The following is a 22647-nucleotide window of genomic DNA, read 5'->3' on the forward strand; positions in this document are numbered from 1 at the left end:
CCAAATGAAAATTGTATTAATGTAGGTTCCATGGTACACAAATACTGATAGCCAAATCAATTATATGGCTGAATTCCTAAATTAGGCACAAAAAAGGAACAAGTAAGCAAAATATATTGCATTCATTAAAGCTTCCCTACTCTCTGATTCACTTCAATGGCTTTGCCAATTAAAGTAATTGTCATATGCGTTCAAACAAAGCATCTGTAGTAGGAGGTCTTGTTAAAAAAATATTGAAAATGGTTGTTTTATTGACTTACGGAATATATATTTAGGAAAATACTGATACGTAGCATTTTGAAAGAAGATAAGAAAATCTGAAGTGGAGAAAACATTACCATTCATGAGTTTATATAATTCTGCTTGTGTTTATTTCTGATATTATACCTGGGCAATGCTGTTCAACTTGTACTAAAAAAGGCAAGTATGTTTTGGGCTCTGCAAGGCAGTGATTTCATTGTTAGTGCGAGTCCAGCCAATGAAAGCCAAATTATTTAGCTTGTTTCTTGCTTCCCAGAGTGTTTCTGTTTCAAAAATAAGTAGGTTAAAAATTCTTATTGAAAACAGGACAGATTAGTTATCGCTGCCTGGTGAAATAACAGATAACTTTGTGCTGACATCCAGGCTGCAAGTAAAGCAAAAGTCATTTTAATCTTATGCTTGGCAAAACCAGGCCTGATCTGTACCAGTGCTGGAACTGCTCACTTTTAAGAGCTGAAGAAATATTTTAAATTTCACTTTATGGAGTTTGCAGTTTGTTAAACCGTGTGTAATATTTATTTAGCCATAGTCTATAATGTTTACACAGAAAGCTATTCTGGGAAATGCTAATTTTTTTTTTCTGACTGGATGAAATGAATTATATTTATCAGGAATTCAAATAAGAAAGAATGTTTGGCAGACTGTTTTCTCAGATATAAATAAAAGTGTTATCTGAGACAACATGCCTAAATTAGGGTATGTTTAAAAGAGGTAAGAAGGAGGGAACAGCTTTTTATTTAAGACCACATGGATCTCTTCATGTGAAAAGGATCATATAATCATGGAATGGTTTGGGTTGGAAAGGACCTTAAAGCTCACCCAGTGCCACTCCCTGTCATGGGCAGGGACACCTTCCACTAGCCCAGGTTGCTCCAAGCCCCGTCCAAGCTGGCCTTGGATACAGAGGAAGGAAGGATGGTGGAAATACTATGTAAGAAAATCACAGAACAGCGTGTGTCGCACCACTACGTTTTTGGGAAGGGCTGGAATTAGGGAATAGCACATTGTGAGCTGTGTAACTGTAAATCCAGAGGTACCTGTGAGACAAGAAGGCGTTTGCTTCCATGTGTGCATGTCCAGAGCACACAGGACTCAGTCTTAGGAATTGTTGAAGCATTTAAACTTGGCTCTGCTGGGATTGATCACTTGTGCTCATCAAGTGAAAACATGAGCAAGGGGATATCCAGGCCTTGGGGGAACTCCTGCCTCAAAGCTGCAAAAGCAGGTCTGGTCCCTCAGCTCGGGCTTGTTTGGTGTTGCCGTATCTTTGGAAGTCTGATATTTTGTGAGAGGTGTATTTCTGAGGATCTTGAGGAGCAAGTGAGCCTGGTGTGTTGATGTGTGATGAGGAAAAGCTGATGCTACAGTGGGAAGCCACGATGGCTCTGCATGGCTCACACATCCTGCTGAACTTTGGCCATCTGAGAAAAATGACATAAAGAACCACGGGGCTTTATGTCCTACTAAAAGGTGCTTTTCTTAGGCTGTGCAATGTTTTCCTTTCCTTTTCTGAAGGGATGTGTTCCTGGATGTGCTGCTGGGACTGCAGTTGTTTTCCTGACTGGAAGGAGAGGCTGTTCTGAGTCAGCCCAGCCCAGGCAGAAGAGGCTTGGGGAAAAACAGAGCAGAGCAGTGCAGGTGGGAGAGAGAGACTTGTCTTTTTGTGTTCTTGCTTCCTCAGCTCCCCAGCTCATTCAGTGGGTTTAGGGGAAAGGAGTTTGATTTACTCTGGGCAGTGCAGAAACAACAAAATTCTCAGGGGGTTCAGTAACAACTTTTACTTTCAAACTTTAGAACATTGCACTAGAATAAGGCACTTGGCACACTTTAGCTTATCCAGACACAAGGCACTTAACAAGGCATTGACTGGAATTTCTTGGTCTGGCTTACAGTGTATTTTGAGAACAAAAAGGTAGGGGAAGAAAGAGAAGGGAAAAGGAAAGAGGAAGGTAGACAGTCATCACCCCAGGACCCAGCAGCTTTTAAAGCCAGGGAAGAGGAGTGTGCCAAACATCACATGTGTCACTGTCCTTTTATCTGTCCTGGTCCACTGTGTCTCAAACCCTTCTCCAGCTCCATTCCCTTCTCTGGACACACTCCAGCCCCTCAATGTCCTTCCTGAATGGAAGGGCCCAGAACTGGACACAGTGCTTGAGGTGTGGCCTCACCAGTGCCCAGCACAGAGGGAGAATCACTGCCCTGGTCCTGCTGCCACCTTATTCCTGATCCAGGCCAGGTGCCCTTGGTCTCTTGGCCTCCGGGCACGCCTGGGCTCATGTTCTTCCCACCTGGTTGTTTCGATCCAGCCAACTGTTCCTCTGGTCTCCTACATCCTCCTCCCCTGTCATAAATCAGTCTGATGGCAAACTGTTTATCCTAACATTTTTTGCTAAAACCAGCCTTTCCTCTTTGCAGTAGCCTGTGTTCTGAGATTATAAGTATAACTTCCTGCAGGGTCTGCCCTGTCAGGAGAGTCCTGCAGGGAGAGCGACGAGTGTGGATCCATTGTTAGGCTCGGGCTGTTCTGCACTACCCTGAGACAAAGCAGTTGCCAAAAACCAGTTCACACATCCAGTTACACCAGGCTGATAAGTAGCTTGCTCTGCAGCAAAATTAAACAATCCTAACAAGCTCTAAACGGGGTGTTTAGTGACAGGGAATTTATAAATTGCAGAAACAGACCCGTGGAAGTACATGCCAGTTTAAGAACTGCAGAAATAGTAGGTTAAATTGAGCCGTAATGGTACAATAGGGCAGGGAAACGTAGGTTTGTTCAGACATCACGTGTGTGTTTTCAGACAGCTTAATGTGTTTCCTTGCCACATCAGCGTGGTCAGTGTGGCTGTGACACAGACCTGTGCCTGGAGCAGTGGTTCTGGTGGTCGTGTGGAGCTGGCAGTAAACAGCACCATGGCAGGAACGTGGGGAAGATCAGGAAACAGGTCAGGATACAGTTATCAAGATATATGTGCTCTTAGGAGGCTCACTGCTCTTCACAAATTAAACTGGTATATCGAAGTGTGATTTATCGGAGGTTTAGAAAAACATGTGCTGAGGGAATCGTGCTGTTTCTGCAATTAGGCTTTAATAAATAATAATAATAATAATAATGAGGCTTTACTTTAGAGCCAAGAAAAATCTCTGGAACATAGGTTTGTACTCTGTCATCAAGCTGAAGATGAAATAGAATCAAATTCCAGAAAAGATACATAAATTTTTGTGAACCAAGTAGACAGTAAAGAAAATAATACTGAATTAAGCAAAAGACTGGACAATTCTTGGGTTTTACACCTATTTTCCTATTTTTTAGGCCAACAAAATTGAATTTTCCCAGAAATCATTATTCAGAACTTCAAATGGACCAGCTCTTTTTGCAAAGCAGTTTTTATCTGAAAGTAACACAGACATTTTTAGAAAAGCCCTAATTGTAAGAGAAATTATATTTATTGCAACAAAAGTCAAGTCTCCTTTGGGATGGACTTGGGGTAATGGATGGCTGGGTCTTCTAATTTATCTAAGTCGTGCAGCATTAGAAAAGCAAATTCAACGTATTTACACATGAAGATCTGTGGTCATTTTTCAGAGGCCTGACGTGACCATACATCAAAGGGACTTGACCTTTGGAGCTCACTGCCTATCTATCAGTGGGAACCACTGTCTGCTTGCCGCTCACTTCCTTTAGAACCCAAGGAAGGGAATGCAGCATGAAAAGTGCAGGGAAATATAAAAACACTAGAGAGATGAACAGATTCTTTTATTTTATGTAGAGGTATCTATTTTTTTCCCTACATCCTTTGATTATATACTGGATAAAGAGCAATGAGTCAGAGTGCAGAGTAGCAAACATCAATTCTCTTTGCTCCTAAATGGAAGTCAGGAAATGAACACACTAGATGTGTTTGGTTTTAATTCCCTCCTTCCCCATGATCATATAGATTATGTTATGCTCCCCATAAACTGGCTGTTCACATCTCAGTTATCAGTTACTCCCACCACTGGCCACCATGAAACAAGGGCTTGGCTGTGAACCCTCCAATGTCTGATGCCAGGTTTAGATTTCCTTCCTAAGACTCAACAGAAACTGTCATGGGATTTGATAGGAAACAATCCTTCGTTTTTCAAAGGGTGTAATTTCTAACTCATTTTCAGCATATCCCAAGTATTCACCATTAGGTCTGCTCTAGTTCAAAATCTCTGGGAATTTTATCTGAAGCAGAGGCAGAACTGGCCCCCGTGGCTCTGTTTAGCCATGTTTACTGTTAATGACCAGCAGATATTAAAGGCAATAATCCATAAGGTGTTATGTGCATTTAACATGGCAAACCTTAGGAAAATGTATATTTTACTTTCTAAAGGTAACATTTTAAGGTTATTCCTAACTGTTGGGAGATCTTTGCTATAGGCACAATCAGTTTTCATAACCCTATAAGGTAGCCAAGGGTAATTCCATTGCCGGGCAAGAAAATCACCCAAATTGTCTGGGAGAAGAAGAAAGCATGTTCAAATTCAAAATTAAACTACCAGTTTATAAATTAATTATAAATTAATCATTTAAGAGCTGTAGAACTGGGGAAGGAACAGGTTCCTTCTGGAAAGGGTACTTTGTTGTTTGGGTTTTTTTTTTCACTCTGTGCAATGTAACTGACCACAGACAGCTGTTCCCTGTGCTTTTGCAGTATGATGGGAGGAATATTTTGATTATTTTTATATGGACTTAGAGAAATATTGATGTATTAATATGCCAGTTTTCATGTTTCTCTTCCCTATTCTTGACGTACACATTCAGTGACTTGCAAAGGGGTGGGATAAGAGGACTTTGCTGCTTTAATTAGATTGGATATCAGGAAAAATTTCTTCACTGAAAGGGCTGTCCAGCCCTGGCACAGCTGCCCAGGGCAGTGGTGGAGTCCCCATCCCTGGAGGGACTTAAAATCCATCTGGATGTGGCACTTGGGGACACGGGTGAGTGGTGGCCTTGGCAGTGCTGGGTTAAGAGTTGGACTTGATGATCTTAGAGGGCTTTTCCAACCTTAAGGACTCTGTGAATTCTGCTCCAGAAATAAGGCAGCTCACGTGCCTTGAAGTCATGACTGAGAAGTTGATTAATAAAATTTCCTTGCTCTATCATGCCTGGGTCAAATTCCCTCAAACCTGGGGCACATTCTACCCAGCCTGTTTCCACATCTGCCACACACATTGGGCCATGTACAGACAGCACAAAACCATTCAGCATAAGACAAATTGTGCTACTCCTGTGCCATCTATCATTCCAGTTTAGTTCTCTATTCCTTAGAGACTCCTTTTAAAACAGAAAGAATCTTAGAAATTAATTTCCCATCTTGTGCTGAATTTTGAAAGTCTGAAGAACAAACAGAGGGTGGCATTTTCTATTCTCTAGGCAGCACCACTTACGATCCCCAGGAATATCATTTCCTCTTCTCTCATTTTCTCTATTCTCTTGCGCTGGACATATCCACGCCAAACCTGAATTGTAAACAAAGCTCCAATGAGATAAATGGGCCTTGCTACAGCTTCCTTTACTGGGGCAGGCACAGGAAAAAACAAATAGAGGAAGGAAAGGCACAATATACAATTGAAACTATTGCACTATTGCTCTTTAACAGGTTGCCATCTGATATTTTTTTAACAAGTTCTGAGGTTTGTTATCCCTCACACTGGTATATCTTGCTTCTAAACAAAACACTATCATGGTTTCATGAAGTGTTCAGACTTAATATTTCGACTGAGCTCTTGTTCTCATCAAGCTGAGTTGCCTGAATTATTGATATGTAAGGACTCTTTCTGGAATTTATTACTGATCTCCCTTTGTCATCTTTTCAAGATATGGAATGAACTTCTTCCCTGGAGATCACAAGAAAAGGCATGAATTCTGAGATGCACTGAATTCCAAGGGGAGGCCAGAAAGAGCAACTGAGGTCATAAAAATCAGAATGGAAAAACAACAGGTAGGTTATAAAGTCATCCTGCATTGCCAGTGCAGGACTGTTTCCACTGATCTCACATCTAGGGCCCTATCTCATTTTGTTAAGTCTTTTAAGTGATGTATTTTACCTTGCTGGATACCCTAAAAGTGGTAATTGCAGAACACTTCCCATCCTCTGAGCTCTGTCTACAGCTGTTCTTCTGAACAGAACATTGTCATTTGGGTTTGCCAGAATAGTTGTTAAATTAAAATTCACCTTTTGAATGCAAGTGGCAGCATCATCTGGACTCCGACCCGTCTGCTCCTCTTGTTTAGTTGTTCTTTTCTCTTCCAGGTAAATTTTCTTCATGAACCTCGCTCGACTGCGGCCCTGGCGAGCCCGTTCTGCCACCTGGATCAACTTGATGGCCTCTGGAAGTGTCATGGCCTCGACAGGTTTCTTCAACAACGCAGCCAAAAAGGAAGGAACAAAGAAAAGTAAGAGAGTTATAAGTTGTTAATTGCCTACCTCAATTAGCAAATGAAACAGCAAATGAACTACTTGTAGAAACTTTCTAAGATGAAAATACCCTGCCACAAACTGCAGACGCTCCTGTCTCAGGGCTACCTTGCAATGTCTTGGAAGTTTGATATCTTGTGAGAGGTGTATTTCTGAGGATCTTGAGAAGCAAGTGAGCCTGGTGTGTCGATGTGTGATGAGGAAAAGCTGGTGCTACAGTGGGAAGCCACGATGGCTCTGCATGGCTCACACATCCTGCTGAACTTTGGCCATCTGAGAAAAATGACATAAAGAACCACGGGGCTTTATGTCCTACTAAAAGGTGCTTTTCTTAGGCTGTGCAATGTTTTCCTTTCCTTTTCTGAAGGGATGTGTTTCTGGATGTGCTGCTGGGACTGCAGTTGTTTTCCTGACTGGAAGGAGAGGCTGTTCTGAGTCAGCCCAGCCCAGGCAGAAGAGGCTTGGGGAAAAACAGAGCAGTGCAGGTGGAGAGACGGACTCCCCTTTCTCACTCCTGAGAACTCTGATGCTCTCCATGGAAAAGCTGAATTAGTGTCCTTTCTGGCTGTTACAGCTGGAGACAGTTCACATTTAATCCTTCTACACATATTGTGTGGCACTTACTGCTTTCAGCAGGGCTTTCTACGACAGGATTACACGGAGGGACAAATGATGTGCAGAGCAGATTGCTCAGATTCACTCCACTGTTTTTGATTTATGGTGGACTGCCTGTAACAGCAGTGCCACGGACACTGGAGAATTCCATGGCCTGTTGCACAGCAGTGAGGATTTCCTGAGTGTCCAAGGCTGTGTGCAGGAGTGCTGACAACCCTCTAGCAATCCCAGCGGTCACTGAGCTGGAAGTGCAGCACAGGCACTGCATTCACACTGTGGGAGATGATTTTATTCATGTTTATTGACTCCTCTGCATCTGTGGCAGCCTGGCAGGGGAGACCTGGATCCTGCCAGAGCCTGGTGCTCCCAGGTGAGCTGGTTGCACACTAGACAGCATTATCTATGATGGATGCCACGTTGAACAGGGGCAAGAGCAAAACTGTGGGAAACTAAAAGGCTCCAGGATATAATGTGCCAAAACAGGATCTCCTCAAACCAACACCAGAGTGCCAGAAGAGCAGAGAACTCACCCAGAGCTCTCCTGGGGAGGGCAGTGGGGCTGCAGCTGCCCAGTAAAGCATCTGTCTCTGCAGGCTCTGTCTGACTGGGGCTGTTTCTAGCCCTGGGAACTTTCCCTCCCTTATTTTATGGAACCAACACACACAGTCTCTGGTGGAGAATTCACTGGTGGGGAGTGCAGCAGTTTGACTAAGTGGTCCATCAGGACTGTCTCTTATGGCTGTCACATCCATGAATCCAGGTTGTCCAGGCATGTTTATTTCAAGGGATCAGCAGGACCTGCTCGTAGGCAACACACCATTTCCAAGAGGTCAGAAGTATATCAAATCCAGACCAGCCTTCACTGGAGCACTCATGTACTTCTCCGTAATCACTTTTGCTCTGCCAAAACTCAATTTTCTACTCCTCCCAGCAGCTGCAGCTCTGTGGCTGCACGGCAGAAACTGCACTCCCTGTTCAGGGTTGTAAACAGCCGAATGCCAACAGCTGTGCTGACCTAACTCCCAGTTCTGCCCGCTCCAGTCAGGAATCCTGGTTCAGGAAAGCTTAAGCCCAGCCTGATTTCAGTAGGACTAATTACATGATGAGGGTTAGCTAGACAAATAAAGCACCTACTAAACTTGGCCAAAGTGCTGCCCTTTCTCTGACACTCTCACACACCAAGCAGAGCCGAATGATTTCAGTCTTAACCAGACTCGGGATGTGACTGGATATTGTTAGACAGGAAAATCTGGTGTTACTTTCTGTTGGTGCCTTATCTGTAAACAGACTATTACTTCCTAACTGCTATAAAAGTACTTCTCACTCCAGTGGCTCACGTGTTCAGACACGTGTGGCTATAAACTAAACAAATTAAGTATGATGTGTAGGTAAGGGATACACTTACCTGCTCTAGCAAACCAGCATTCAGCAAAATCTCATCAAGGGTTTTCTCCCTCTGCTGCAGAACTTCCAGATTTTCTTCAATGAAATACTTTGGGATGGGTATTTCTATGTCTTCCTAGAAAAAGAAGAAAGGCAGGAGATATGTTTTTAGAGCTGCATTTAAATCACATTACTGGTTAACTGAACACCTTTACAAAGCAATTAAATAGAACAGAGATTGTTGAGCGTTGGGGAATTTGACCTCTGTAACAGCTGCTGTTACTTTGCAATTACTTAAGGCCTAATTCAACAAAAACAAATAAATCAACCTGGTTTCTGAACCATGTGAGCCCAGAAATATTTCTTTTTATAATGGCTCAATTATATTATCAAATTGCTAAAATATTTGGCAGGGTTGCCGGAAATTTAAACATGATTTCCACCAAACTGAATAGCTCTGGTTGTGTGATCATCCCACTTCTTGTTTTAATCAACATGAAAAATAGATCCATTCTCTTGCACTTTTTTAACCATTGCAAGGAACCAGAGCCTAATTCTTTTTGTCTACAGGTATTTTGACCTGTCAACAATCTGTCACTGTCTGTGACTGAGATATCTCAGTCACTTCTTAAAATGAGGCATGACTAGAAGAGCCTGTCTTTACTAGATTCCATCTTAAAAAAGATGTTACTGATTTACATTTTTTCTGATTCTTCTCCTGTACAGTTGCTGAGAAATGACAAAAGACACAGAGAAGCAGACAAAAAGCTCCCCAAAAGTTAAGATGCTGCAGAGTGACACAACCTGTTCCTTGTATCATATGAAGACTAGGGATAACTCTTCAAGAACAGCTACTGGCAAGTATATTTCTTGAAGGGGGAACGTGTCTTCATAGGTCTGGTTCATACTGGTCCATGTTCCCTATATTCTGTTTCAGGAATTCTTCGAGCAAATGATTTGCCCAGAAGGAGGGATGGGGGATACAGGCAGGAGTTACCCTGTCGTGCTACTCAGGAGGAGTTGCACGGTCAAATTACGCAGTAGTTTGTCCCCAGGTACTTGTGGAGCCCAGGACAGGTGCAAGACCTGGTGCTGAGATATCAGTTCTCCCTGATCTGTCTGCTGTGAAAACTGGTGGGCTCTGACCTGCTCAGGGAGACCTTTGAGTTGACCCTTGTAGCCTCAGTGCCAGCTGTGGTGTGGACAGGGAGGAGAAAAGCACTTCTGCCTTGACCCAGGCACATGGTGAACGGGCTGCTTGTGAGCCCCAAGGCCTTCCAACTTCCAGAATATGTGGGGAAGGCTGTGGCCAAGGAAAACTGCCCCTGTGAACTACCAATTCCCAGATTCATTACTAATTCCCTCAGCAGCACACTGGTGCAGACCAGGGCATACCATAACAAAGCTTCCAAGTGGGACTGTGTTTATCCCTGATGGTTTTATCAATGCAGAGGTCTGATCAGCTACAGTTTCTAAACATTTGTCTTGCTAAGCTCCCTGTTTGCACCTTCCAACACCCTTGATAGTTGATGGAAATGATTATACATTTTACTTTGAGTGCAAACCACTGTGGGTAGATTTACAAATCTGGCCATTTTGAGGTGTAAGAAATCAAGGGGTTTGTCTGGACACCCCCACGTAGGGCTGACAGGTATCTCTGATGTCTAACCTGGCCTTTAACCACAAGTAATTCTGGACTGTGACTTTTACTGACTGTAAAGATGAGATCAAAGCCATAATGCCGGGGCTGAAAGGAGACTGCTTCTCTTCATAATCTCTCTTTGGGGCCCAGCATTGAAAAGATAGGCTTGGGATGTTTATCCCGAAGTCAAATTTGCAGCTTTTTAGCCACTCCTGGCTCCACACGGGGATTTGCGGATCCAAATACCTTCACAATTAGCCCAGGAAATTGAGTGACTGGATGTTGGAAGGCAACTGTACAAAATACACAAGGTACAGAACTGGAGAAATATGAAGCTTGGCCTTACAGTGACATAGCACAAAGTATGCAATATCATCACATAAGATATAAAGTGAGACAATTCTGTTGTGTTCTCTGCCTACAATTACGCTGGATTTTAGCCCACGATAATACAGGGAAAAGAAGGACTAGACATACCCTTGAGATTCTTTGAGAAACAGGAGTTATTTGTCAAGTAATTTTGTTCTGTTACCAAGAATATGTGAACCTTTTATAAAAAACATTAATCTGTATTCCTATTGACTGCAAAATACGTTTTCTTTGAAAAAACCCCCTGAAATCTTTTCTTTTGTGGTAGGTAGGTATGTTATGCCTTCTTAAAATTAAGGTGTGGTGCAGGAATTTGAATTTACGCTTGTTTTTTAGTAGGTGTCAGGCAAGACTTTTCAGACTTGCCAGTATTTTGCTGGAGGTGGATTTGCTGCTAAGTCATGAAAACAGCAATCCTTAAGGATTTCAAAACATGATTTGAAGGATTAGTTTCCCCAGAGATGTTTATATTCTCTCATAGTTGAAAATAGTTTAAAATAGTGATTAAAGTAGAAGGTAGAGCTGGTTAAAATTAATTGTGATTCCTATCCTAAATTTGCAGTGTGGAGTGGCAAAAAGAAACATGTTTGCAAATCTCAGAAAATGTTGTAATGATATCAGGCAACTCATCCCAGGACTGAGACGGCAGAAAAAAGCAGGAATTTGAGCTGATTTTAACAGAGCAGTGGTACCTGAATGTGACAATAGATGGAGCTGTCTGCGAGAGAAGGAGCCACCTTTGCCAGCTGGTTTCTCCTCCTGCTTTCAGAGCACAGCTCCAGCACTTTGCCTCGCTGCCATACTCGTGTTCCGTGGGCTGTCCGGGGCTGCTCCTCCATCAGGCGCTCCTCGAACCGGGGCACTGAACATGCTCCCGGCTCCTGCCTCCTTTGCAGTCAGAGATTTGTCTCAAATGTTTCACTAGACTTGTCTGTGCAAGTCTCAGCATCGCCTGTGACCTCTGGAAGAGGCCTGGCCGGGCTGATTTCACCGTGACACAAAGGGCAGACTGAGGTGGACTGTACCTTACTCAACAGTTCCTATTTTCTGTGTAATCCCACATGAAAATCTGTCAGAGTCAAGCTACTGACACCACCAGCAAAGCAGTCAAAGTTAATCCTGCCAGAGGGCAGGGTTAGATGGGATATTGGGAAGGAATTCTTGGCTGTGAGGGTGGGGAGCCCAGAGAAGCTGCGGCTGCCCCATCCCTGGAAGTGTCCCAGGCCTGCAGGATTGAGCCTCACAAGAGAGGCAGACCTACCAGGGGGCGATTTAGCTCCATCAGGATGTCATCCAGGTACTGGCACTCGGAGTTGTCCAGCTTCACCATCTCCATTTTAATCTCCAGGATGCGGCCCATGACGCCGTCCAGCACCGGCCGGATTGCCGCGCGCTTCTGCCGGTGGATGAGGTGGTCGTAGGCGGCCGCCAGGCTACGGAAGATTTCCATGTACTGGATGTAGGAAGTGGCCAACATCTTGGACACCTTCCCGAGGTTCGTCTCTGGCTGCAGGAACTCTTCCCTCTCTTTCTGGAGCAGGATGTCCAGGTCTTTCTGGGCGTCTGCCCACATCTTACAGTAAGTGCTGGTTGAAAAGAGGAGACCGTGTTAGCCTGACATGAAAGCAAGAGTTAGCACACAACGGTGCCAGGGCTCTGTGTGTGTGGAGTTCTCAAGAAAACAAACCTGGAAACACGAGACATTACATTTATAAAGAGATTTTTAACTACAAAATATTTGAAAAACCGTTAGCAAAAGCTTCTCTTTTTACTGAAGAAAGCTTAAAAGCTTTTCAACTTCATGCTTAACACGCTTGAAGCATCCTTCAGATGCTTGAAGTTACAACCCCCAACAGTGCCAGGGGTTTTATTCGGTGGTGCTAACTGAGAAGATGTTTAATAGAAAAGATGTCTCCCCCAAAGCCCTTTAATGGGGAAGGTCTATTGGAGGCCTCTGCATGTTTGGGATGAGGACCAATTGGCGTTTCTAAAGTTTGTGTTGCTGTTCTGCCTTTCTGCAGTGGTTGATTGCAGTTAACTGCAGGGTAAGGGTGGGGTTGGTGCCAATGCTAGAGCAAAGCTGTGGGTGTTATTTCAAATATTCAAATGAGGAAAATAATTTGATTTATTTCTATGGTAGCAACTGTTGCTCTCCAAGCAATTGCTTAACATCTGGTCCAGTGGCTACAGGATTATGTGGCATGAAAGATGTCACCTAAGACCATCTTCGTATCCAGAGGGCAGTGATGCTGTTCTCTGGGTAGTTTTGGTGGGAATAGGTGGAGCTCTGATGTGAGTGTGGACTGTCTGTCAGTGGCTTTTCGTGAGAAAAGGAGATCAGTGCAGAATATCCTGGGAAATCAACCTAAAGGTGTAAGAAGTGGACTCTGGGCACTGAGGCTTTTATTCAGATAAGGGCTCAAAGAGCAGGACTGTCATGGAAAGGTGCTATCACCTGTCGTAGGGATGACACTTTTAGGTCCTGCTCTCCTTTGTAACCTCTCTTTGCCAGGTGGAGACTCTTGGGTGTGATAGGTGTTAAAAATCTTACATCTTTGAAAAGGCTTCTCTTGTAGCAGAGCTAAGAAATTCCTTCTGCACTGAGACTCAGTTATGTTGGGAGAAAACCAGTTCAATCATGCTGGCAGGTTTGCAGGAGGAGGGGAAAACAGTGGGAATGGGAACAGGGAAAGCTGACCGTTGTTTGTTAGTCCTAGCAACAAAGGCCGTTGACCTCAGTGGTGCAATCTAGACCAAGTGGTGCTTAACCAAGTTATCACTTGCTGTTCCTAGAGCTTCTCAAAAAAAGGATGAGGACAGTAGAAGGCCCTGCCTTTATTAGATGAGCTTTCAGAGCAGACCTCGTGCTGCTCCGAGGGGTGCTGGTGTGTTAATTCTGCCTGGAAAGCTGGCCAGCTGTTAAAATTGCTTGTGCTTCCTAGTAAATGCCTCAGTTGGACTTCTGTCAGCTGATCTTATCATTCCCAATCGCAGAGTACAGAATGACCTGAGGCCTGTGCTGCAAGAGGGACCTGTGGGATGGACAGGACAGACTCCAGCCCGTGAGTGTGGGGTGTTCTGCACATCCTGGATGCTGACAGGGCTGTTGGGACTACCTGGAGCAGTTGGCAAAAACACCAATAACCTGAACCCTGCTATTGAATTTGCACCATTAACTTTGTAAAGTGTCTATTATGCTCTTCAGCTGATCTGGGTTTCTGCAGGATGCAGCTGGTCTTGCTTCTCCTAAAGCTTCTGCAGCCCACCCAGGTCTTTCCCCTTCCTTTCTTCCCATTTCACTTACATCCTATTGCACCACTGGTATCACTCAATTGCAGTAATTAACCCAGGTGCAGGAGATAAGCAGAATAAACCCAGCAGAGTGGAAAAGATAGGCACAAACAAGGCCAGCAGTAGGTGGGAGCTCTGCTGGGTGATCCATGGGAGTTCTGAACGCTTCCTCTGGAGCCAGGATACGGGAGGATGTGTGTTGGTGCGCGGGGTTTTCCACACAGGAGGAAACAGCGCGGTGTTGTGCGTACTTTGCTGTGACTTCTCACAGACAGTGGGGAGGTCATAAACCTTTGGGGGGGCCCAGCCCTGAGGGTTGTCCCCACAGCCACCCAGCTGATTTACGAGCCCCGGGTATCCATGAGCTGGAGCGTTTCCCAGGCAGGTTATTGCAGAGAGCCAACTGTGCCAAGAACCGACCCCGCCACCGTCCGCTCCCATTTACAATCATCTCCCTTTCTGCCTCCTCTGACTGAGGAATGTCAAGTGGTTCCTCCTGCTGAGCCAGCGAATATCCAGTCTCTTTTTATATTTTGAATGAGCTGTGGAGGGAGGAGGGGGCCGGGAGGGCATTAACATAAGGCACTACAGATAGAACGTAATTGCTTCCATAAAGCATTGCTTTAGCGGACAAGCACTGAGATGATTGCAAGCACGTTGCTGGGGGTCAGATGTTAAGACTGTGGATATTATGGTATGATTGTAGCTTTTGCAGCAGTTTTGTGTAAATGAGGGCAAAAGAAAGGACAGGCCCGCTGGAAAATGAAGTACTGAAGGAAAAGGTTGATGTGGAAGTGCTACATTTTCAGCTGGGATAGGCTAATAGTCCCTGTGTACCTGCTGAGGTCAGGGTGACTGACACCATGGAGGGACCTGGCCCTAGGGCTGCAGTTTGTTAGGCATGTGATGGGGACATCAGATACTTGATAACAGGACAGGGCAAGCAGAGAAGTGATTTGAGTGTTTCTTTGCTTCACCCTGATTAAAATCCTAGAGGACGCATGCAGAGCTATTTGTTTCCCCTCCCCAGAACAGGTTTAAAATACTTAGTTCAGGTTTTACTGGTGCCCAAATAGGAGCTCTCCCGGACTAGTTTGAAGGATCAGGTGTACTTGGTGTTTATAGCCATACCTGAGGGACTTCACAGAGCTGCTGTGAACCAGAGGAGCCCTTCAGCTTTAGAGACAAACGTGTGCAAGAGGAGTAAGGAGGAGTAACTTCAAGGTTATGCCTTAAAAGCAAAGGAGAGGGCTGCCTTTCCTTGCCTGGCAGTCAGACAACGTGTGACCCAAGTCTCCATTTGAATTTTTGCCTATTTGCTCAGTGTCCCTTTGCATTAAGTTGTGAACTCCCTCTAAATTGCTTCCACACACTGAAGGGGGAGGACAACACAGCCTTGAGTGTGCTGGCTTTATTTGCTGTTACTGCTTCATCTTGTAGGCTCGTTCCTGTTCTGTAATGAGCAGCTTGTGAGCTGTATCCAGTGGTATTGCATCTGAATTAGATGGGATTAGAGCATCTAACTAGTGCAGGTAACCAGCAGGACTGAGCTAACTTCCCTACTCAAGGCATAAGGTCATTAAATGCTGGAGAAGAAGGCTGTCTCCAGATGTCTCCATGCATATAGCAGTGTAAGTAATGCTACAAATTGTCATAGCAACTACAAAATAGGGGTGTTATGGGGAAAATAAGCAACACTGTAATGGGATGTGGAAAAAACACATCAAGTGACTAAACTCCAGAGCCCCCAGAGTGCTTTCTGGTGACTTACAGCTTGGAGGGAAGGTCAAAGCTTTAACTCCTCACTTATGTCCCTTCTCTTCACTCCCACAATGTGGAAACAGAGTCCAAAGCACAGGTTTAAGAAGTCTCTTTTGCTGTAGCATGATTGCTTGTTCGAATCTCACTTTTATTGCTCAAAAAATAAAGCTTCCTCATTTAGAGCGAAGCTTAGCAATGTTTTTTTCTGTTCGAGTTATAGAGGTGTTTAAAATCCTGCCAAGTTACATATTGCCTCATTTTAATTTTCCAGGGCCCTCTAACTCTGCATGCTTGCTTGAGCCATCTCTCCCTACACTTGGACAAGTGTGCTGGTTTTGAGTGCAGCCGGGGTGAGCCTGCTCACTGGTTTTAAACTGGTTCTAAGGCTTAAAAACTTTGGAAGGATTTCTGCTGAGCATGCAAACTGTCCCTCAGACAGCTCTTGAGCTGAGAATAGAATCTGGCATCGGTGGGGGTCACCTTTGTGTGGCTTTTCTTTAGCCCCCTCCTGAAGTGTTTTGGTGTTTTACTTGGCTGCCAAAGGGAATAGTGTCTCTGCTATTCCAGGACATGGCACAGTTTGCACTCCAAGCTGTGTCTGTCCCTGGATTTGTCTGTGGGCTGCTTTGATGCCTGTTTTTTCTGGGCTGTCCTCTGAGGACAGGGAATATCTCTTGCTTTCACAGCCAGCCACGTTAATGCTGTAGCAGTGTAGTGCTGCATGGGCCCTACTTTTATTCTGAGAGATGAGCATCTATTAAGAGAGAGAAGGGAAAACATTTGACTCTGATTTGGCCCAGCTCTCATCACCTAATTTGGAAGCTCCTGTGTGATTAAATGAGCCCTAAATCGTGTGTGTTAAAACATTTCTGAAGCACCTCTGCTGCCACTGCAAACCACCTGAGTTTCTCCTTTCTCAGGAGATGAGACTGGCCTGTGCTGGGCCGTCAGCAGGGACTGGAGAAAGCACCACAGGGTTTGTGAGAGCAAGGGGACGTGCAGCAGGGCTCAAGGAGCCCAGCACTTATCCACCACCACGCAGGACAAGTCAGCAGTCCCCCAGAGAAGCAGAGGGGACCAAGATGGGGGTCTAGTGACAAGGAAGTGTGTGCAGGGGCCAGTCCTCAGGGTCCCCTCCAGACACAAGTCAGTCATTGTGCTGAGCCCTGGGCAAACACTGGGGAGGGAAACCCTGCCCTGCAGCCTCTGTAAAATAAAGAAACAAGAGACAAAGGTTGGGAGGGGAAAGTGAGGCCCCTAGAGGAAAAGGGGTTTGTACAAATGCTGCTGCTTTTCTTTTTCTTTCTCTCTTTCTAAAAACACCAGACTTAGTCTAAAAACCAGACTGGCTGATCCAGGCCAGCAGTTAGCTGTTTCCCCACTACAGCCTGCTCAGGTATTGCAGGGTAATTGCTGGGCTAAAAATACTATAGGACTAGACCCCTCTTTTCTCTTTTGTCTTATTATAGACAAACATTTTTGGGGGTGGACAGGTGCAGGCAGAAACAGATCAGTGTGGCCTTAGGACACAACCTGTGACTTCAAGAAGTGTTTGGACAATGCTCTCAGGTACGTGGTGGCATTCTTGTGGTGTCCTGTGCAGGGCCAGGAGTTGGACTCAGTGACTCTGATGGGTCCCTTCCAACTCAGCATATTCTATGACTCCATGAACCAAATTGGCTGAAATGTTGTCTGAATTAATTCCTGATTTAAAAGCCTTTAGCCTGCAGTTCAGAGCAGTGCAGGCTCATGAGCCTGTTTAAGCCTGCCTTGCTCCTTAAATAAGATTAGTCTCACAATTATGCCAAACTTCTCAGCTGGTGGTGAATGTAACTCTGCCAGATGACTTTTTAAGCATGCTTGCTCTAGCCACGAAGTTTTACAGAGTTGGAAGCATTTAGGGAAAATAAAGGATAAACCTCAGCAGGCTTTGGTTGTGACAGGAGGAAAACACACAGCCTGCTGGCATTGTTACCGTGAACAGCTCTGTGCTTCTGTCATCTCCAATTTCAGTCTTGGGTCCTATGACAGAAGCACAATAAGGGATAAAGGATTTGTGTGGCAGAAATGTAATGGGAAACCGCAGGGAAGGCGAGGGAGCAGCTTCATGGAGCAGCAGCAGCAGCACCTCACCTTGGCAGGTCTGAGGCACCTGCTCCAGCCAGACTCTCAGGGCTGACAGGGAAAAGGGCTGTTCTCTTACAGGAGGACATGCCAAAGTGAATAAGTCTAAATTCTGGGTTGAACTTTGCTGTTGAGTGCTCCAAGGGCTGCCCTTCTGTCCCACAGGCTGCAGCTCCTGCCTGGGCTGGAGGCTGCTCTTCCCTCTGGGGTGAGCAGGACAATCCTGTCCTATCCCAAGCAGCATTTTCCTATAACACACTTTTCTCTGTGTGCAAATGAAGTTTATTTCAGCTTTAACCATCCTAGATGTGTAATTTTATTTTTTTTTTCTTCCTCCCCCCCACCAAAAAAAAAGGAAAGAGCCATCACCTGTCTGCCTACAATTCCATGTACAAAGGGCAAGTGCTGTGTCTGGGTGCTGCTCTGCCCTGCCCAGGAGCAGGAGGCTTTCAGCTCAAAGTTAACACAGTCTACTCAGTTTCTTGATAACTGTGGCCTGTTCTTCCACTGTTTCCTAGCACAGGTGCTGCTGGGATATTTCCACTGACAATGCTTGTTCCCAAAGGAGACACTGTCCAAGTAATGCACGAGTTCTTTCCCTACCTGCTCATTAAGATGAAGGTAAGCAGGGGAGGGAGCTGCAGCTTTAAGCCTTAGCTGTGATCAGTTTGATCCTGTCTCTGATTTCCTGCTTTAACATAACCAAGATGATGTGCTAATGCTCACCAGGGGTGGAAGGAGGGGCAAAGATGGATCTGTGACTGCTTGGGAGATGTAGGAGAGAGAACACGCCAGGAATGCCCAGGAGGAAGCTCATAATTGTGGCGTTTGGACGGAATTTGAAGAATATGGCCCGGGGCCAGACACCGAATGAGGGGATAAAAAGAAATATTCAACAACAGCCCAATGGCTGAGCAAGGCTGGGGCCCTGTGGGAAGAAAATAGGATGTGATCACAACATAAGAAACTGCATCATAATGCAGCCACGGAGAGTGGGGGAGACAGGGGATTGGAAGTTGCACTGACTTTTTCACATTTTGGTTTTTTCCACCTTAATTTTCTTTAGCTGAGGGATGTAACATAAAATACAGAGCCTTCCTTTGGTTGTTGCTGTTGGAGGCAGAAGGGGAGATGCTAAAGACCTTGTCTTAGATCAATATTTAACCAGTGAATTAATATAAATTCTATTTGTGACACAAGATTAAATTTTAAAGCGCTTTGATTGTTTAAAGCTCCTTGGTGGCAGTGGCAAATGTCTTGTAGCTGATTAAAACCTGGTAGGAATGGCAGCCGTGCCAAGACTCCGCTCTAAACTTGTCTGGACTAGGACTGTCAGGGCAAAGTAAGAAATTACTGGTCAAGATCCTACAGGTCAAGGAGATGGTAAACAAATTCATCAAAGAGGAGGAAACACAGCAGGAAAACATAAATGCAAAAGCATCTATGTAAATCTAGTGTTCAGTGTCTGGAGCAGAAGGTACATCTGTATGCAAATGCTGAGGGCTGAGTACTTTAGGAAGTGAGATATTCCAGCACTTTTTAATCGCCCTACAGCCAGTGGCTGTGCTCTCCTGGGCACTGTGACCATCCCTGGAAAATGCCAAGCATGTCTGGACATGCTGACTGTTCCCTTGGCTGGCTGCTGGAGTTACTGACCCAAAGAGAATGTGGCTGTGTGCTCTCTGAGCATCCTGGCTCTGCCCCGAGACAAAGCTTACTAAGGCAGTGGAATTAAACACTGCTGTGGGCTTTAGCCCACACCTCTGTTAGAATCACAGGGCCTTGAGGATGCTGAACATGCCTCAGAACTCCAGCTCAGAAAGAGCTTTGTGCTGTGCAGCATCTGCATTTCTGAAGTACCAAAGTTCTTTCTCACAAACCCCTTGTGTTATCAGCTCTTTGCTTCACTGCCTTCGTGTAAGGAAGACTGTTATAATTTTGTCACATGGCATTTAAAATACTTTGGAAATGGCCTCAAGTTGTGCCAGGGAAAGTTTAAAGAATCACAGAACAGTTTGGGTTGGAAGGGACCTTAAAAGCTCATCCAGTCCCACCCACAGCCATGGGCAGGGACACCTTCCACTAGCTCAGGTTGCTCCAAGCCCCGTCCAACTTGGCCTTGGACACTTCCAGGGATGGGGCAGCCACAGCTTCTCTGGGCAACCTGTGCCAGGGCCTCCCCACACTAACAGGGAAAAATTCCTTCCTAATTTCCAGTCTGGCTCTGCCCTCCTGCTTAAGGCCATTCCCCCTTGCCCTGTCACTCCATGCCTATGTGAAAAGTCCTTCTCCAGTCTTCTGGCAAGCCCCCTTTAGATACTGGAAGTATCTAGGACAGACTGGATATTAGGAAATATTTCTTCATGGAAGGGGTTGTCAGTCCCTGGTACAGGAATCCCCATCTCTGGAGGGATTTAAAAGCCACGTGGATGTGGCACTTGGGGACATGGGTTAGTGGTGGCCTTGGCAGTGCTGGGGGAACAGTTGGACTCAATGATCTTAGAGGGTTTTTCCAACCTAGACAATTCTATGATTTATGGTAACAGCCAGGAAAACCTCACCACATACAACTGTGTAAAAGTAGCCTGGGTAACTTACTTAAGAAGCAACTCAGACTTGCGTTTATGAAGGGCTGGGTTAGCCCAGCCATAAATCCTGTGCTGTGCACAACTACAGCCTGATTACAGCAACCTGAGCCAAGCAGCATCAATGTCCAGTTGGGGTCCCTTACCAGCACCACCACTTCGCTCAGAAGCAGAACTGGCCACATGTTTTTGTCATGTGGTGTGAGATGTTTATCACGTTTATGTAGATTTGCTGTTCAGTGTTGGCAATGCAATAGGAAACGCTAAAGAGCCCCCTCTCTATTGAAATTAAACTGAGTTAAAACAGTTGAATCACACGTATTTTCCAGCTACACTCAGCCATGATTCAGAGACTTTGTAGGAATGACACAGTCTGAGATAACTTTCAGGAAGAGGTCGAGCACTACTTTTGTGGGGTTTTTTTCTTTCTCTTCCCCCCCCTTCTAAACAGTGCAATTTAGATAACTATCCATTACTTTGTGAACTTCCCTGAACTGACCCCATGGTAGTGTAAGGCACAATTTGTGCTGTTACAAGCCAAGTCCTGCACTGGATTCACCAGGAACCCGACCAAGCTGTCCTCACACTTATGCCTGCTGAAAGCTGTGCTGTGGGTGTGTGTCCTTGGACACAGCCCCCAGACAGTCTCTGCTGTACCCTTGGGGATGTTCTTTATTCCTTTCACCTCACCTTTCTCTCCTGAGCCAAGGAGCATGGAAAAGGAAGCTGCAGGGCTGGAAAGCAGTGGAATTTGTGGTGGTATTTGGCTGAGGCTGCAAATGTGTTGAGGCAGGAGGCTGGGTCAGAGGAGAAAAAAAGGAGGCTCAGGGGAGACCTCATTGCCCTCTGCAGCTACCTGAAGGAGGTTGTGGTGAGATGGAGGTCAGCCTCTTTTCCCAGGCAGCCAGCTCTGGGACAAGGGGAAATGGCCTCAAGTTGAGCCAGAGGAGGTTAGATTGGATATTAGAAAAAAATTCTTCACTAAAATAGTGGTTAAGCATTGGAACAGGCTGCTGCCAAGGATGGTGGAGTCACCACAGCTGGAAGCGTTCAGAAAACAAGTAGCCATGGCACCCCACAATGTGGTTTAGAGGGCATGGTGGTGGCATTTGGCTGAAGGTTGGGCTTGATGATCTCGGAGGTCTTTTCTAGTCTTTATGATTCTATGAAACCCAGGGTGGAGGTGACAAGGAGAGCTGCTGTAGTTCTGAGGCTGGAAGTATGAGGGGTTTTAACCTGGCAAGGAGTTGGGAGTTTGGAAAGATGAAACTGAGCAAAAGAAACAGTAGGTTTTGATGCTGAGTAGGAGGATCATGGGAAAGAAGCCAGGAGAGGCTTTGCTCACAACCTGGTTCGGCAGCACTTTGGATATGGTCAGGTTTGACCAGGTCAGAGCTTAGATGTGAAGGAGAGGAGCAGGAGGAGGTAGAAATTAACCCCTGAGCTGTTTTATTTTTTTCCCCTAATGTACTTTTGCTTATTCAGCTTGAGCAAGCCACATCCAGCTCAGAACTGGGAATAAGAGCCTCCCCAAACTGAGCTGTGCCCAGGGCTCTGTGCTGCTGGAGCTGGAGGATGATATTGTGGGAGATGCTCACAGTTCAGCTCCCAGCACTGTAGCACAGCAATAATAATAATTCTTGCTTAATATGGGGGCTTGGACTCTGAGTTATGTTCCCAGAGGAATGAGCAGGGCTCCTTGCAGGCACTTTGATGCAGCCCCATCCTCAGTGTCTGCTCATCGCAAATAAACTCGGGAAGCTTTGCACTGTGCTGAGAGCACGAGGGGAGGAGAAAACCCTGATGTGCGAATCTGCCTGTAAGCGAGGAACCCTCTGTGCAAAGGGAATAACACTGCTGGCATACTGACCCGTGTCAGGAACAGGGTGGCCAACAGGTCCAGGGCAGTGATTCTTCCCCTGGACTCAGCACTGGTGAGGCCACTCCTGGAGTGCTGTGTCCAGATCTGGGCCCTCAGCTCAGGAAGGCCATGGAGGGGCTGGAGCAGGTCCAGAGGAGAGCAACAAGGCTGGGGAAGGGACTGGAGCACAAGTGCTGTGAGGAGAGGCTGAGGGAGCTGGGGGGGCTCAGCCTGGAGAAGAGGAGGCTCAGGGGAGACCCCCTCACTCTCTGCAACTCCCTGACAGGAGGGGGGAGCCGGGGGGGGTTGGTC

At 45.6% G+C, this 22647-nt stretch overlaps 1 protein-coding gene across 2 annotated transcripts in view; it reads right to left on the reverse strand.

Moving 5' to 3' along the window:
- IQCA1 (IQ motif containing with AAA domain 1) overlaps positions 1-22647 on the reverse strand; it is a 106373-nt gene that overhangs the window by 83170 nt on the left and 556 nt on the right. For both annotated transcript variants that reach the window (XM_027735146.2, XM_027735145.2), the window contains exons 2-5: positions 11975-12299; positions 8725-8838; positions 6462-6644; positions 5674-5745 (exon numbers count right to left, since the gene is read on the reverse strand). In XM_027735146.2, coding sequence (XP_027590947.2) covers positions 5674-5745; positions 6462-6644; positions 8725-8838; positions 11975-12299 — 694 coding nt within the window. The remainder of the gene's footprint in view (positions 1-5673; positions 5746-6461; positions 6645-8724; positions 8839-11974; positions 12300-22647) is intronic.

The sequence above is a fragment of the Pipra filicauda genome, unplaced genomic scaffold (genome assembly GCF_003945595.2).
Source record: "Pipra filicauda isolate LSUMZ 115617 unplaced genomic scaffold, ASM394559v2 scaffold282_size1924045_pilon, whole genome shotgun sequence".
Lineage (NCBI taxonomy): Eukaryota > Metazoa > Chordata > Aves > Passeriformes > Pipridae > Pipra > Pipra filicauda.